Source organism: Dermacentor albipictus, chromosome 8 (genome assembly GCF_038994185.2).
Source record: "Dermacentor albipictus isolate Rhodes 1998 colony chromosome 8, USDA_Dalb.pri_finalv2, whole genome shotgun sequence".
Taxonomy (NCBI): domain Eukaryota; kingdom Metazoa; phylum Arthropoda; class Arachnida; order Ixodida; family Ixodidae; genus Dermacentor; species Dermacentor albipictus.
In genome coordinates, this window is record NC_091828.1 from 53,350,062 (window position 1) to 53,365,170 (window position 15,109).

Below are 15,109 nucleotides of genomic sequence, written 5' to 3' on the forward strand. Positions count from 1 at the left end.
GTAGTCTAATACAACTGGTAAGTTCATCCCCTTTTTTCTGTGTTTGGGGAGAGCAACGTTAGAATACCTCTGGTAGGTCTTACGAGTCGTTCGTACGCCCCATGTTCCTGGATGAGATGTTTTGGATTCGTATTTGCCGTCCTGTATGTACAGGGAAACTACCGCGGCGTCCTTGCACTTCCCTGCGATGCCAGCACGGCAATCGCAGCTCCCCGCTAGGATTTGTCTGCTGTCGCCGATCTTCAAAAATCAATGTGGCCTATAATTTCATGCGTCCACACCGTACATAACGAAGTAACTTACGCTGAGCTTCACGCATCTCGCTGGTGCATTATTTTTCGTTTGCGGAATAAATCTAGCAGTCACTTCCGATCAGTGCGAGTTCACGCTTCCCTCACGTCGTAGACGTGCCCCACTTCAAATTGACGACTTCCTTTCTCTAAATTCTTTTCACGAAAAAAGCTATGAAGATCTTGTAATTCCCGAAACCCGGTTAAAATTAATATCGGCACGCCGTTTCGCGCCATCGCTACCGTTTGACAGGACGCCAAACACGCAGCGCGGGCTGCTGACGCCGTGAGCAATCCTACCACATTCGCGCAACTATTCGTCAGATGGCTAGGGGTCGGAAAGACAGGGCGCCGCCTAGCACTTGCAACCTGCCCACAGTCATGGGGTAACACGTGTTCACGTTTCCCAGCGCGCGCTTGACAACGTGCTTGTCAATTTAGTCATGGAGTGAGACGTGTTCATGTTTTTCAGTGCGCACTTGACGTTTGTTGTTAATTTAGTTACTAAACGAATGTTTACAGAAGTTTACGCAGCTCATGAAATGACCGAGCTTACTTCATACAGCTGTCTAATGATTTGCTATCGCAATCAGTGCTCCTCCGCCTTTAGGGCGAGACCGACTTTTTCTTACGCTTGTGATGATGAGTCAGAAATGTTTCGTAATCTAGCCAAGTCGTTCGCAAGTCGTCCGCAAGATCAAGCACGATTTACGACGCCGGGCGAAGCTGTCTTGAGACTGCCAGAAGTCAAGTTCGAGCCGAGTTAGATCTCTGCATTTGGGGGTTAGTCATGGCTGGGTCAATCTTGTGGGAACAAATTATACATACCAAATGTACTTTAAGAAGAAAATTACAAAGACAAAAAGAATTCTTTATTTTTTCTCATAAAGCAAGAAACAACACTAAAATTCAACTTGAACTCAACTGTTCAAACTAGACCAAAATTAAATCTCAGTCATAATGCATCCAGCGAAAAGACAAATATTAAAAGCTTGTTTTTAACACTTACTACTTGAAAAAATCATCACTTGTTGAAGTGCTGTGAGCAACTGCAATACACATTCACACCCATTATAAAGCAGAAAAGCCTAAATGTTTCACTCTATGATAAACAAAAATTAAATTTACTGGGAAGACACACTGTGTAGCTAAGCAGTTACAAAAATACCATCATTATATGCAGATGTACACGAAGATGTGCACTAATGTGTCACCAGTTGACATATGTCATTTTAATTTCGATACAAGGAAATTACCATCTTACGCTTAAGCTGCAATGTAACATTTTTGTATATTTTGCACATGGCCTCATCAATTTATTACCTTTCTGTAACACCAAATCCCGCTGTGAGACAACTTTGGCAGTCACTAATGAGTTTTAATATTGTTCACAAATGAATCCCGTTTTCAAACACCAGTGTGAACATGGAAGTACTAAAAACAGAAAGAAGAAAAACAGCAATACAGGCAAAGCAAACTGAGCAGCTTTCTGTGAATATAAATTATTTTTCAAGTCTTGGTGAGCAATTGTACCTGAACAACTTTTTATTCTCGAGTGGAATGGAAGGTGAATGGTTGCGTACTGTGGTACGTGAGCAAACTGTTCACAAGACCTACTTTTTTTGCCAATAGCAGAGCTGTTTATGAACACTTCAAAAATTAGGTGCTCATGCAAGTGAATCACATCTCCCTTTACTCCAGCCAGCCTCAACATCAATCAAGGCATAGAAGAAATAAAACAACATAAAATTAACATTACCTTAAAAATGAGCAACGATAACAGTTCCTTTTCACAACATAATAATGAGCCAATGCCAGTGAAGACATGATAACAGGGGTAGCATCAAAAATGCACAACTTCTCACTGCCGTCTTTTGCTGCCACACAAAGATGATGCAACGACATTAGGAATCTGCATGGCCGTGCAGTCTAATGAAGAAACAACAGCAGTTCGGACGAGATGATTTCCTGGGCACAAAAATTTCAAATTTTCCAAGCTCGGACACTGTTGCAAATGCCGTTTATTCAACACTGCAATGCCCATTTCACTTGAAAACTCATACTACGCACCTGCCACATCTCTCCATCGCTGGGCACCACCATACCAAACAATGCATAGTGATCCATGGTTCCTAAAAAAAAACTACATTCAACGCAGCAAAATGTTGTTTAAAGTGCCACAGTAGTAAACAACTAATGTTCTTGACTAGCAAGGATTTTGTACTGCTTGCACACACACACATTGAACAGACAGTGGCCAAAAAGTGTCTCAGGAAGGACTACACAAGTGACCACTGATAATGCAAACCTATCAAAGACATTTAGGATACATTTGCTGCGCAGCAAATGCATCCCAAATGACTTTCAGGAAAACGTAAGATCCCACAGCGGCAAGTATATGTACAGTCATACCTTGACATTCAATGAACTCGAATATAACAAATCTAAAAGTTTCTCACGAAAATCAGTATGCTACGAGTAGAACAAGACTTCGGAAGTTCGATGGTACAACGATGAAAAAGACAAACACACAAAACCTTGTTTCGAATGTTGAGTATAAAATGAACACATAAGAAAGCAAATAAAAAAGATTAATAGCAAATAATGGCTCTGTGCCAAATTCTGATACTACGCAGACAAGCAAACGAATTATGGCAACCCCGGACTTAATGACACACACTGTTACGAATTTCCCAACATTACGATAATTTACGCTTATAAGTGAGGCCAGACTGCTCTTTCCAAACATGGAGGAAAAAATCTGTAGCTTCCTTCAACATGTTATATGTTGCAATTTAGCAGATTTCATACTAAAACTGCACCACTGGGCACCAATCTGCTTGCGCATTACTTAAATGTGCAAACTATTGGAAACTTAGGAAACGAAAACTCACAATGCTGATAATGTCCATGTCCAATTATCCCATACACCAGCATATTGTTACTAGATTGTATGTGCTTACTTGACTCTATGCCCTCCTTATTCAACGCCCCATGTAGGGTCCTTGTAAGGTATTTTACAAATAAATAAAAAATTAAATTAGATCCTATTTAAAGTCTTGTACAACTGCATATCGTCATATGGGACTGCTGAATACTAACACTAAGTGGCAAAAGCATTTTCTTTTTCATTACAGTTAAAGACAGCCAGAAGTTCAGCTTGTGGTATCAATCAAACAATGCATTGCCACTGCAAGGAGTGGGCTGTGTGCAAAACAATGGAATAAATTCTACAAAAACAACTAGCCAATAGAATGAAGCTCAAGTCGAGAATTAAATGCGACTCTTCAAAAACTTCTTCACAAAGGATCACTACCATTCTGAGTGCCTCTGTATTCAGATTTAAAAGAAAAAGAAAAACGTGATCGGATGGTAAGACAAACTTTGCAATGCTCCTGTAATTATAGGGGTATGCGACGTGTAGACAAGATCAATAGGACAATTGTCACGAGAACAGCGAACATTTTCGTAGAACAAATGTGCACTTAATATATCATAGTTGGCTTACACACACTGAACACAGCATAAAACTAAGCAGCTTGATACCTCTGCTAGATTGACAGCATTACATGGCCAATGGGAGAAAAGCAGGGAGATTGTCTGCTGACATTTAGCACACACTCACCACTCTTAAGCATTACCTTTCTCAATTAAAAAAAAAAATTCATACATATGAAAGATAAACAAGTTATGCTTTCCAAGTGTTGTGATACTTTGATGAATGCCTGTGAAGATCAAACAATGTGATTTAAGTAAGGACTTCCTGGTCCATGCCAGCCTTATGTGCAACATTGAGCATCCAATCTCTTGCAGAAAAAAACAAGGAAAACTATATAGCTTTTGCAAAACAAACTTTCATTACCAACTTTAGAGACTAGATAAATATTGTGGACAGAAACAACCAAAACGGAAACAACAAAGCTTTAAAAAAAAGAAAAAATTGGCGTATACCAAAAAGTAGCATCAGGGTACAAGGCAATCTGTATACTGGTTCCTCAGAAAGAAAGCTCTGTTGCCAAGGAAAAACTCATACTGGTTTTCTGATCCAACATGACATTACATTCATGGGGCACACACACATAAGCCAGCACATTGAAGAAAGCGTAAAATTCTTAACATACAAACACTGTACACATCAATTACATCAGATTATTTAAACAGCTACATAACCACTGCACAGGTATTATGGAACGACCAAGTATCACTTGGCCACGGACAAGCGTGAAAACACTGACGACACCTTGGCAGAACTGTCAAAACTTGACGAGCCAAAAGCCTTCCTTCAGTGCACTAAGCCCTGGGTGGCGTGTGGTCGCATTTATCGACACCAGCACCCACAGATATCTCACTTGATTACCTCACTCAGCCACAGCACCCACTGCCCTTCTGCAACTAAACAGTAGCACATCCTATCTTATCTATTCACTCACAATTAGCTGCAAAGCTGATTGTCATGTTATGCTCTCTAACCCTTTGGTTGCTGCTTCACCAACAGGTATGCACTGATTTGATGTTATGCAACCAGCCTATGAAGTGCCGAAACTGCAAACTTGTGATTCTGACAATCACAGCGATACCAGCACATTATAATGCTTAGTGTCGGAAACAGTGACAGGAATATCATTTAGCGCATTGTAATGCTTCGTACTAGAAACAGTGAAACCAATAGTACTAGCATTTTGTAACATTTCGTATTGGGAGCAGTAAAGGCAATACTAATGCATTTTAAAGCTCAGCACCAGAGTTAGTGGCAGATCTACTAAGGCATTATGTTTTGCACTGAAAACTGCAACAGTGATATACAGTAGAACCTCGTTTACACGTTTTGGAAAAGAAAACACGAGAAAAAACGTACTAACCAGGAAAACGTATGATCCGAAGTAACTAAAGAAATTTGAAAAACTCAACTATTGTTGACGTCTACGAAATGCAAAGTGTCGCGCAGATCAGTGCGGCACAAGACAACGACGTGCGTCAAGCTGGTGATGCTCCGGCGGCCCGAGACGCATTTTGTTTTTTTATTGCGTGATGGGGCGACGAGAAACGGAAACAAATCGAGCTGGTGGGCAATGCTGGATGCCGCTGAAGCAAAACGTGATGCCCACCAGGGAATGGCGGCACACTTGGATTATCGCCTACTAAAAGCGCACAGTACGCTACCAATGGCACTACGCAGCATGCGCTGTGAAATGTATATGTAAAGATGCTTATCGCAAGAGGTTTAGCAGCGATGGCTGTGAATGTGTCGTGCGACGATCCGGGTGGAGATTTGCTGGTACCGGAAGAAGAAACTATGCACGCTGTCGTTTTCCCGTGAAGCCGGCAGCTATACACTGCTCTCGATCGCGCACGCCTCGCGCCTTTTCATGTTCACATGGGATCTAGCGGCCAGAAAACGTACACGATCACAGTCTGCAGCAGGGAACTGGCGCATTTCAGTTATCAATCAAATCAAATCAATTTTACTCTCCAGTTTACATACTGGATGGCCATTTTGGGCTAAAAGCTACATACCTCACCTATTAAAAGCATGCGCTAAGCTTCCAATGGCACCACGTGCTGTTAAACAGATAGGCGAAGATGCTTACCGCAATAGGATTGGCGGTGATACCAGTGAATGCCACATGCGACGACCCTGGAAATCTTCTGCTACCACAATGAAAAACCGACTGCGTGCCGGTGTTTTCACATGAGACGGCTGGGCTAGTATTGTGATGAAGCCGCCGTGGCGGGCAGCTATGCACTGTTCTCAAACGGCATGCCTCACGCATGTTCTTGTTTGCATGGGATCTAGCAGCCACAAAATGTATCATACGATCGCAGTTGGCACTGGGAAAATGTACATAACCAGAACACATCAACAAGGTTCTACTACGAGCACACTGTAATGCTCAGTACCAGAAACAGTGACAGCTATGAGTGCAATAAGACTTAGTAGTAAAAACAATGGCAGCAATGTGTACAAGCGCATTATACAGCTTAGTACAAGAAACCGGGAGAGTGATATACAGGACCGTGAAAGAGTGGAACAAATTATCACCCAGTGTGTTTAAATCTAATCATTTTTGCAAGAGTTAGAATATTTTTTTTCAGCTAGCAGAGAAAAAAAAAATTTTTTCCACTTTACAAAATTATTAATGCTACATTTTTCTATACCTGGGCTACATTTTGCAATTATTGCAAGTACTATGTTGACCAAAATCAAGAAAGGGGCTGATAGATGGAATAGCACACTGTGGTATAAAGTTTCTAAACAGGGATAAGGTGCCTCAAAAAGGCTGGCCAACATTTCGCCATGAGGACCTATCTTCGTTAGTTTTAAAGGGTTAGTGCAGTGACATCACATGCGGGTGTTGTCGCTGGCGGCTGGTTTTAAAGGGAGAGACTTCAGAGGTAATGAGCGCTGTCGTCCAACGTCTGTGAGCTTCGTTCCCAAGACGAGGGGACAAGAGTGGGAGAGTGGGAACGCGGGGAGAAAAGAAAAGAAAGAGAAAAAAAAGCCAGGGCGACACCAAGACAAAAAAAAAAGGAGGGAAAGAACAAGAAAGAAAGAAAAAAGAAAGACGGGGGCATGGGAGGGCGTTGGGGAAGCGAGAGGTTAGGAAGCATTCAGGGGTGTCGGTGGCGGCATATTTTTGTGACATTAGAAGAGCCGGTCAGGCGGTCAGTGCACGAGTAACACAAAAGAAAAAAAAATACATGAGTTGGAAGAGTGACTTGAGTAGCATAGCAGCAATACGTCAAGTAATTTTGAAGCAGTTAAGATGGCGACGAGGAGTCTGCGGTGTAATGCATAGGGTAACTGAAAGGCAGCGGCATACTCTTTCAAGGGACATTGCCCTAGATGCTCAACATAGGTGTTGTTACGGCGGCATCCAGAAATGGCGATACCCTGGGTTAAGGCGCTGAAAAATATATGCCAATACATCAATATGCCTTTACAGTGGTTGGCTCAATGAACATTGTGCACCGTTTTGTAGGGTGCAGTGGTAGCAACAGTGAAAAACTGTGCATCGTTAGCCAAATAGAAGACTACAGTTCTCCGAGTTACCATGCCAAGCAGTCACGCATCGATGAATACTTCAAGTGAACATTTCGAAGGCAAAATAAAGTTGCAGTGTTGATGTGGTGACCTATCGTGCGCTTACTTTGCTTTCTTCATGTTTTTGATCATTCAAAAACCCGGTTCATTGGAAGAGTTTTTGTGGTCAGGGGACTTTGAATTAACGAGGTTCTGCTGTACTATGACACTCTAATGCTTAGTATTAAGAGTGACAGCAATATTATTAAACATAGTATGAGAAGCTGCGACACTACCAATAGCTAACTCATTATTATCCAAAGTACAAGTTCCTGTATTCCACAGAGTACCTACAAGTAGGAGAAAGCATTGCATGAATAATCTGCTCAATAAAGACCACAGGTCTTCCTTTCTTTTCTTTCATATCTTCTGCTTTGATCCATGCAGTTTGCTGGCTCAACTCTGATGAATTCCTTTTAACTTGTGCTTGATTTTTTTACTTATTTTTTAACACTTGGTGGCTTTAGCATCTCGGTGGTGAAGCTGACTGGAGCATCATTTATCTGAAAGAAAAATCTTGCACTCAAACTGTTTGGTGCACATTCTTATCTTAAGGCTTTAAAGGGGCTGACAACCAATTTTTAAGGACCTAGTTTTTATGGCGCAACGCAAAGCTCACCCTCGGTAGTGTTTACACCTGTAGCAGTTACTTCCAAAAGCGCACAGATGTTTTGTAAGCAGAATTTTTGGATCTGGGCTGCCTCTAAAAAAGCAAGAGTCCCTCCTCCAGCAACACTGAGAAGTGAGAGTGATGTTGATAGCCCGCCTCATAAATTGTGAAAGCCACCCATCATTCTGCTTTCACATGAGTGAGTGTAACTATGGTTAGCCACCTAAATTTTAACCTTTTCAACCACTTTTGAAAATAAGAAGTTGCTACAACAAGTTCACATTGTTGTACAGACCTTTCTTCTACTTGTACCGTGTTTTTCCCCACATACCTGCCTACGTCTTGGCTGGGTGGACCCCGTCGTCGTTCTGTCAATAGATGAGCCAAGCCAACTCATTGAAAACGAAAGTGAAGGAAGTGCCACTTTTCTAGTTACTACAAACGAAGGCCTATCTGCACATTGTAAATGAGCAAAAAACTTAAAATAGAAAAAAGTGTACTGCATTCCAATACTAATGATAAGACCAGGAACAGCATACACTAATACATAGAAGATCACATGATAGGCCTCTTATACATTTCACGTTGCTGCCACGTAGGGTGTCAAAGGTCATTTTTCGCGACTTTTAGACAAGAAATAAAAATATAAATATACATTTAATAAGAAAAACATAGCTCGTTCTAGCTTCTATGACAAACAATCTTCCCATCAGCAGGGATATCTCGCTTCACGTTCCAAGCGCTTGTCTGTCCCTTCACCTTACCACCATCATGGTTACGTGATGATGGTCATAAGTGTGGTGGCACTATGACCTGTGAAAATTATGCACAGTAATGCCATGAGCTCAAACAGTTGTACATGCACTGCACCATATGAATAGCGTGAAAGAATCTGCCTTCAAAAATCAGATGTATGCGTGAATAGAACTGAAGCTATCATGCAGGTAGAGTTTAAGTATGTCATCTCCGTGAATGTTCAATGCTGGCCACACTACTGCAAGATAAACCACAACACAGCTTCATGCACATGTAAACAAACATATCTCCTTAGGTGCCTTCCAAGGATCCACATCTCTTGACAAAGCTTGCAAAAGAATGTCATGACTGCTGACACAATGGCATAAAAATGTGTGCACAAGAACACTCGGCCATCTGGTGATCGAGAAAGAATGAAGCACACTTTGGCAAGATTGCAGGGGAGTTTTTCAATGTGCCATTACCACGTGTGAGCAGAAAAAATATGCACAAGACAGTGCGACATCACTGCACATAACAAATCAGTCACCGCTCTGTCGTAACACTGCCAGACGCTATCCAGAAGTGGAGCATCAGCTGAATTGTGTCCCACAACGCAATTGCAACAGATGGCAGAATCTATGTCCCTCGCCAAAAACGCAATCCATGTTGTTGCACATACATTGAAACCATACACTGACGTTCTTGATGTTCTGAAGTGTAATGCAGCTAATGCTGCTAGTGTGTCTGGCACTGTAGACGTTTGCCCAGCACTGTCCTTAGGACTGCTTCCTGGCTATAAGCTAACATTAAGTGGAGTGCCTGTTCTTCCTCCCAATCTCTGAAACTTCCAAGCACAGTTTCCATCAAAAAGCCAAGACGCTTTCTGACACCCCATGCACTCGGGAAGTGAATCACTGCACAAAGCTTGTGATTACAAATGAATCGAACTTAAACTATTCCAAAGGATGACTGTTGCCAACAGTGTCCAGTTCCACATCTCTCATTCTGTGAAGATTTTACATACCCCGAAGACTTCCACAAAGTGTCATGTCATGAAGACCTTTGAATGAAGGCTACGTGCCGTGAAGATTCATGCCAGAAAGGCGACACGGCATGAAAACACAGGCAGCCTTTCCTCGCTTCAGTGGTCCTTCCCACCGGAAGCAATGCACTCAGTCTTCCATCAGGATTTTCAACGTTTCTTGTTGCATCTTATTCGGTGGCAACTCGATGCAGCTTTTAGGCCTAGCTCACACAAAGCTGAAGAAGGTGGGCAGCTTGCCTGTGCGCTTCTGGCGCCAGTAGTCGCGTCCCAGCTTCGCAAGGATGGCGATGATGGCAATTGCCATGAGGACGCTGAGTGCATCCAACAGGCTCTGCTTCCAGTCCGTAGGCTGGGGGCAGAAGTCCGAATTGGGCAGTGAGTAGATGGTCCTGCCTATCAATGCCCCCAGACTGCCATCTGAGCAGCGGATCTCCTCCACATCCTTCACCTGGTGAAAGAGGAGCACAAAGATTGTGGTGGTTGGGATTTACTGCCCGAAAGCATGGTTTAAGCCACAAAGGATACAACCTATGTGCACCTAAGTCCCTAAGTCTATGCACCTAAACAGACTATGCACCTAAATACAAACCAACAAGGGCTTTTGCATTCCATTCTCATTAGAATATGGCTGCTGTGGTCGGCATCCAATCCCATGACCTTGTATTTAACAGCAGGATGCCACAGCAGCACCAGTGGTAAGTGTAAGACCAGTATGGCTGGAGCTGTGATCATGAATGCATCAGAATGTGCCTTCACAGAGATAAACTGAATAAAGGATTCACAGCTAGAGAAACAGGTGTGGCATCCTCCTTTGGGTGGTGCCTAGAAGCCTGATAGCGTGCACCCGCATGAGAAGCAAATAAAGATGGTGCCTGGCCGTAGCACGTGGAACCACGGGTCATAGTTTTTTTCCGGAATCGATTAGGGTCAGCAGTCTCATTTCCTTTGCGCCTGAGGCAGAAGCCTACAAGTGGTGACCTAGGACGAACACAACACCTGATCCACCCGAACCCTCCACGCATCAGGACTCACGTCCGCAGGCTGTCTCTTCACTGCAGCTTCACCTCTCACCCTTCTGGCCCCAGAACCCTCAAGTTTGGTTTCATCAGTTCAAGGCACAACGTAGGGTTAGTTCTAGGCATCAATCCCAGGGTTAGTTCTCGTAGTAACAAATAAATACCCCAGAAAGTGGATGGGAAGATGACGCCGCGGTAGCTCAATTGGTAGAGAATCGCAAGCATAATGCGAAAGACATGAAATCGTTCCCCACCTCCGGCAAGTTGTTTTTTCATCCACTTTCAATTCAATTAATTTATAACTTCTTTATTTCAATTAGTCAGTACAAGTAATTTCCCCTGTGTTGTTCTTGGTATCTTTGTTTGTTGGCTTCTTATGATATGATTAATAAAAATGGGGCCCCTAGGTTAAACGGAATCTCAAACGGTTTTCAATTTCCATGAATTGCTGGGACTGGGAAGAAAAGACCTAATAATTTATGGTTCCGAAATTTTTTTCTTCATTTTGTTAATATAAGGGGCAGAAATCGCTTTCTAAATCACCCCCGCGGACACGCCCCCATCACTTCCCGGAGCGCCGGGTGAGGTGGTTGCCAGAGGAGAGAACCGGCGAGAGTGACGTTATTCGCGGGGACCGAGCTGCCGGACCGGCGTGCTGGCATGTACTGGCATGCCTCTTTCCATCCTGTGCTTTACTGAACGACGCTACGAGAGATCTGCCGCCGCCGCCGCTTACGTTTGTTTTCTTTTGCGATTTTCGTAAACTGCTCTTTCGTGAAGCTGCCCGTCGCGGCAGCTTCACGTGCATGCTCGCGCGAGCAAACGCCGCTGGCACGCTGCGAAGCATAGACGGAAACGCGTGCAGTAATAAATTTTGGTGACCGGACTTCGTGCGTAGCTTCCACGGCGTTGCACCTGAGGTATGAAAGGGAGTATAGGCTTGCCTAGTGACATTCGACGTACGGTTGCAGTTATCGTGTTTACCACACGGCGGTGCTAAAACTGCCCAATATCTTTATGTCAACACTAGCATGGAGCACGCACACCGATTCTTGATCGAGCCACAATCGCAAAGTCGTCGAACTATAGTATGAATATTGCACATCTAATACCTCTGGCCATCTCTGGATGTGTATGATAAGCAACTTCCGTGACTGTACCTTGCAGCACTGCATTTGCGCGCTTTGAAATGCGGCACTTATGTTCGTGATCGTGAATCAACACTAAAAGAACCATGGGACTTTAGACAAGCAGCGGCAAGGTGCTTGACATCGCGGAATTGCACCTGTGTTTACAATCTAATGAGAAGTTAGTGCTTCGGCATTCTTCTAGCAGCAAGTTCCCAGTGACACTTTAGCTAATTTTTTCTCCCATCATTGGAACGTGCAGCTACATGAAAAAAAAACACATACGTACCAGCTAAGATTTCCAACACGCGAGAAGGTGCACAAATCGCTCTCGCTATTGGCACACTCAACATCGTCGTTGCCGCCGTTACTGCCATTGCCGCCATCGTTTTCCGTATCGGCTGTTGGTTTGAACATGCACCGCGAAAATACAGGCTGTCCGAGACAGCGAGAACGTTCCATAATTCTTACAACTCAGCTATGAAGCCAGAACAGAACAGCGTGCTACGCTCTGAAACGGCGGCGCCAACCGGCGATTGCCGCGGTTGACGTCACAGCGGCCCCGACCAATCACGGGCAACAGCGGCGTTCGCGCGATGCCCTGAGGCGCTGGTGCGCGTTTTCTTGAAAAAAACAGGCGCTTGCGTTTGTTTCCGCCCTTTTTGAACCAGATATTCGTGTTCAGGGGACTCAAAACTGTAGAATGCCGCAGAGAACTCATTTTTTTCTAAAAGTGTTTCAGCTTCCCTTTAACCCTCTTTCCTCTCGTTCATTACATAACGAGGGTCTCGAATCCAGTAACACTTCAGGTAGTAGCCTTCAGGTAGCACATGTGGGTTTATTGACCTGTTGCCTTCACCCAAAAAGATCACGCACTCGTGACGCCTATGGCAGGAAGGATGTTCCACATCTGCCGCCAAGGTTTATGAGTGGTGGCGCTGGCGAAATCTCTCAGGGTTAGTTCTAGTAGTAACATATAAATACCCAAGAAAGTGGATGGGAAGACGGCGCTGCGGTAGATCAAGTCGTAAAGCATTGCACGCGTAATGGGAAAGATGTGGAATCGTTCCCCATCTGCGGCAACTTGCTTTTTCAACCACCTTCAATTCCATTAATTCATAATTTCTTTATTTCCATTAGTCAGTACAAGTAATTTGCCCTGTCCTATTCTTGGTGTCTTTGTTGGCTTCTTATGATACACCTACAGGCCTGGCGATTTCGCACCTTGAGGCCCACATTGATGAGCTCGCCGCCTCAATCACCGCACTCTAGACTGCCCCCTTCCAGGGTACCTGTTCGCCTTGTCTCGGTCATCGCGGTCTTTCTCACACACATCAAGCGCAGAGTCCCAGCCCTCCATCTCTCTGCTAGTACCACCAGCGTTTCCGACACCGAGTCATGAAGTGCACACCTCCCTGTTCATGGTCAGGAAACGCCCGCTGGAATCACCGACAGTGGGCGTATGGTCTCACTTGTCGTCCCAGCCGCCTTTTTATGGGAACCGACAAGCTCTCCGGCACCCGGTTCCTTATAGACACAGGTGCGGAAATTAGCGTGGTTCCCCCAACTAACATGATCTTGGATTGTAGCACGAAGTGACCCGGACAGAGACTAGAAGCAGACAGGCCGATCGATCCAGATTGTCAAGGCAGTCACTTCGTGCTGCCAACGCCTCGTCTATACCGACATACAGACTCCGATCTCTGACCCTCAACTTCGGCCTTCACCGCACTTTTCAGTGGGTCTTCGTCATTGCATACGTGGTTCAACTGATCATCGGTTCGGACTTCCTCTCTTATTTCGACTTTGGACGTCAGCGTGCAGCATCGTTGCCTCACAGATAGTCTGACTCATCTCTCTGGAGTCCTGTCCAACCTTGCTCCCATGAGCATCTGCACAATGATACCTTCCTCTCCGTTCGAAACGATTTTGGTGAATTTTTCGGAGTTAACAAAGCCATGCAACTTGACTCAGCTGCCTAAGCATACGGTGACACAGCACATCGTCACGCGTCATCGACCAGCAGCTGCTTGACTATGCCGCTTGTTTGGGGAATGCCTAGCTATCACCACACGGGAGTTTGACCACATGCTGCAGCTCGGCATTATATGCCCATTGTCCAGCACATGGGCTTCTCTGCTGCATCTAGTGCCCAAGCGTGGTCCTGGTGACTGGTGTCCCTAAGGAGACTATCGAGCGTTGAATGCCAAGACTGTCCATGGCAGCTATCTGCTTCCTCACACATAAGACTTTACATCACGCTTCAACAGCTGCGCCATTTTTAACAAAGTAGACCTGATTAAGGAATACCACCAAATTGCCATCGAACCCGCCGACATACCTAAGACCGCCATCATGACGACCTTTGGTTTGTTTATGTGTGGATGCCTTTTGGACTCGGTTGTCCTGGTACCGTGACAACAGAACATGGCTGCCAATTTGAGTCCTCCCTGTTTCTTTGCCATACATGGTTATATTGTGCTTAGTTTTACAGTGACGATATTAAGTGAAGGTCAGGACGTGGATGGACGTAGCGGACGTCCACGTTCTGTCCTTCACTTAATATCGTCAGTGTAAAACTAAGCGCAATATAACCATGAATGTTCACCAACTAGCCCCCTTCATTGCTTTACTAAATTGTTTGCCATAATCACATTCTCGGTACCAGACATTGCTGTACCACTATGTATCACCTGTGTGCCAACAGCACAATGGAACGCCTTCACCAACAACTGAAGGCCGCCCTAGCTAGCCGCCTCAATTGCACCACCTATGAAGCCACTATGAAACCAACAGATAATGTGAAGCTATGGAAAGCATAGCAGAATTTATTTACAGTTTTTAATTGAAATGTAGAAATGATAAGCTAGAGAAATTAAGGTGGAAGCAAAAAGAGGCTGCTGCCAGTGGGAGCCAAACCCACAATCTGCGCATTACAGATGTGTTGCATTACCAACTGCACTATGGCAGTGTTCGTACCCACGCCCACATTCATGGATATTTATGTATGTCACAGGATTTAGCACTGGGAGTGTTAGCCATAGCCACTCAAGGACATTGTGGTGGATGATGGCTGGCATCCACCAATATCTCAAGGCCATGATGCTATCGTCTGCCGTCATGGCCTTGAGTGGAGCATTAACCCTTTAAGGGTCATTACCATACAAGTACGGCTGCAATCACCTCGAATTTGTTTGCACCG

At 44.4% G+C, this 15,109-nt stretch overlaps 1 protein-coding gene across 3 annotated transcripts in view; it reads right to left on the minus strand.

Moving 5' to 3' along the window:
- Positions 1-1,140: 1,140 nt before the first annotated feature.
- LOC135921662 (protein halfway-like) overlaps positions 1,141-15,109 on the minus strand; it is a 48,718-nt gene continuing 34,749 nt past the window's right edge. For all 3 annotated transcript variants that reach the window (XM_065455956.1, XM_065455957.1, XM_065455955.1), the window contains exon 9: positions 1,141-10,212. In XM_065455956.1, the coding sequence (XP_065312028.1) occupies positions 9,970-10,212 (243 nt within the window). In that variant the 3' untranslated portion in view covers positions 1,141-9,969. The remainder of the gene's footprint in view (positions 10,213-15,109) is intronic.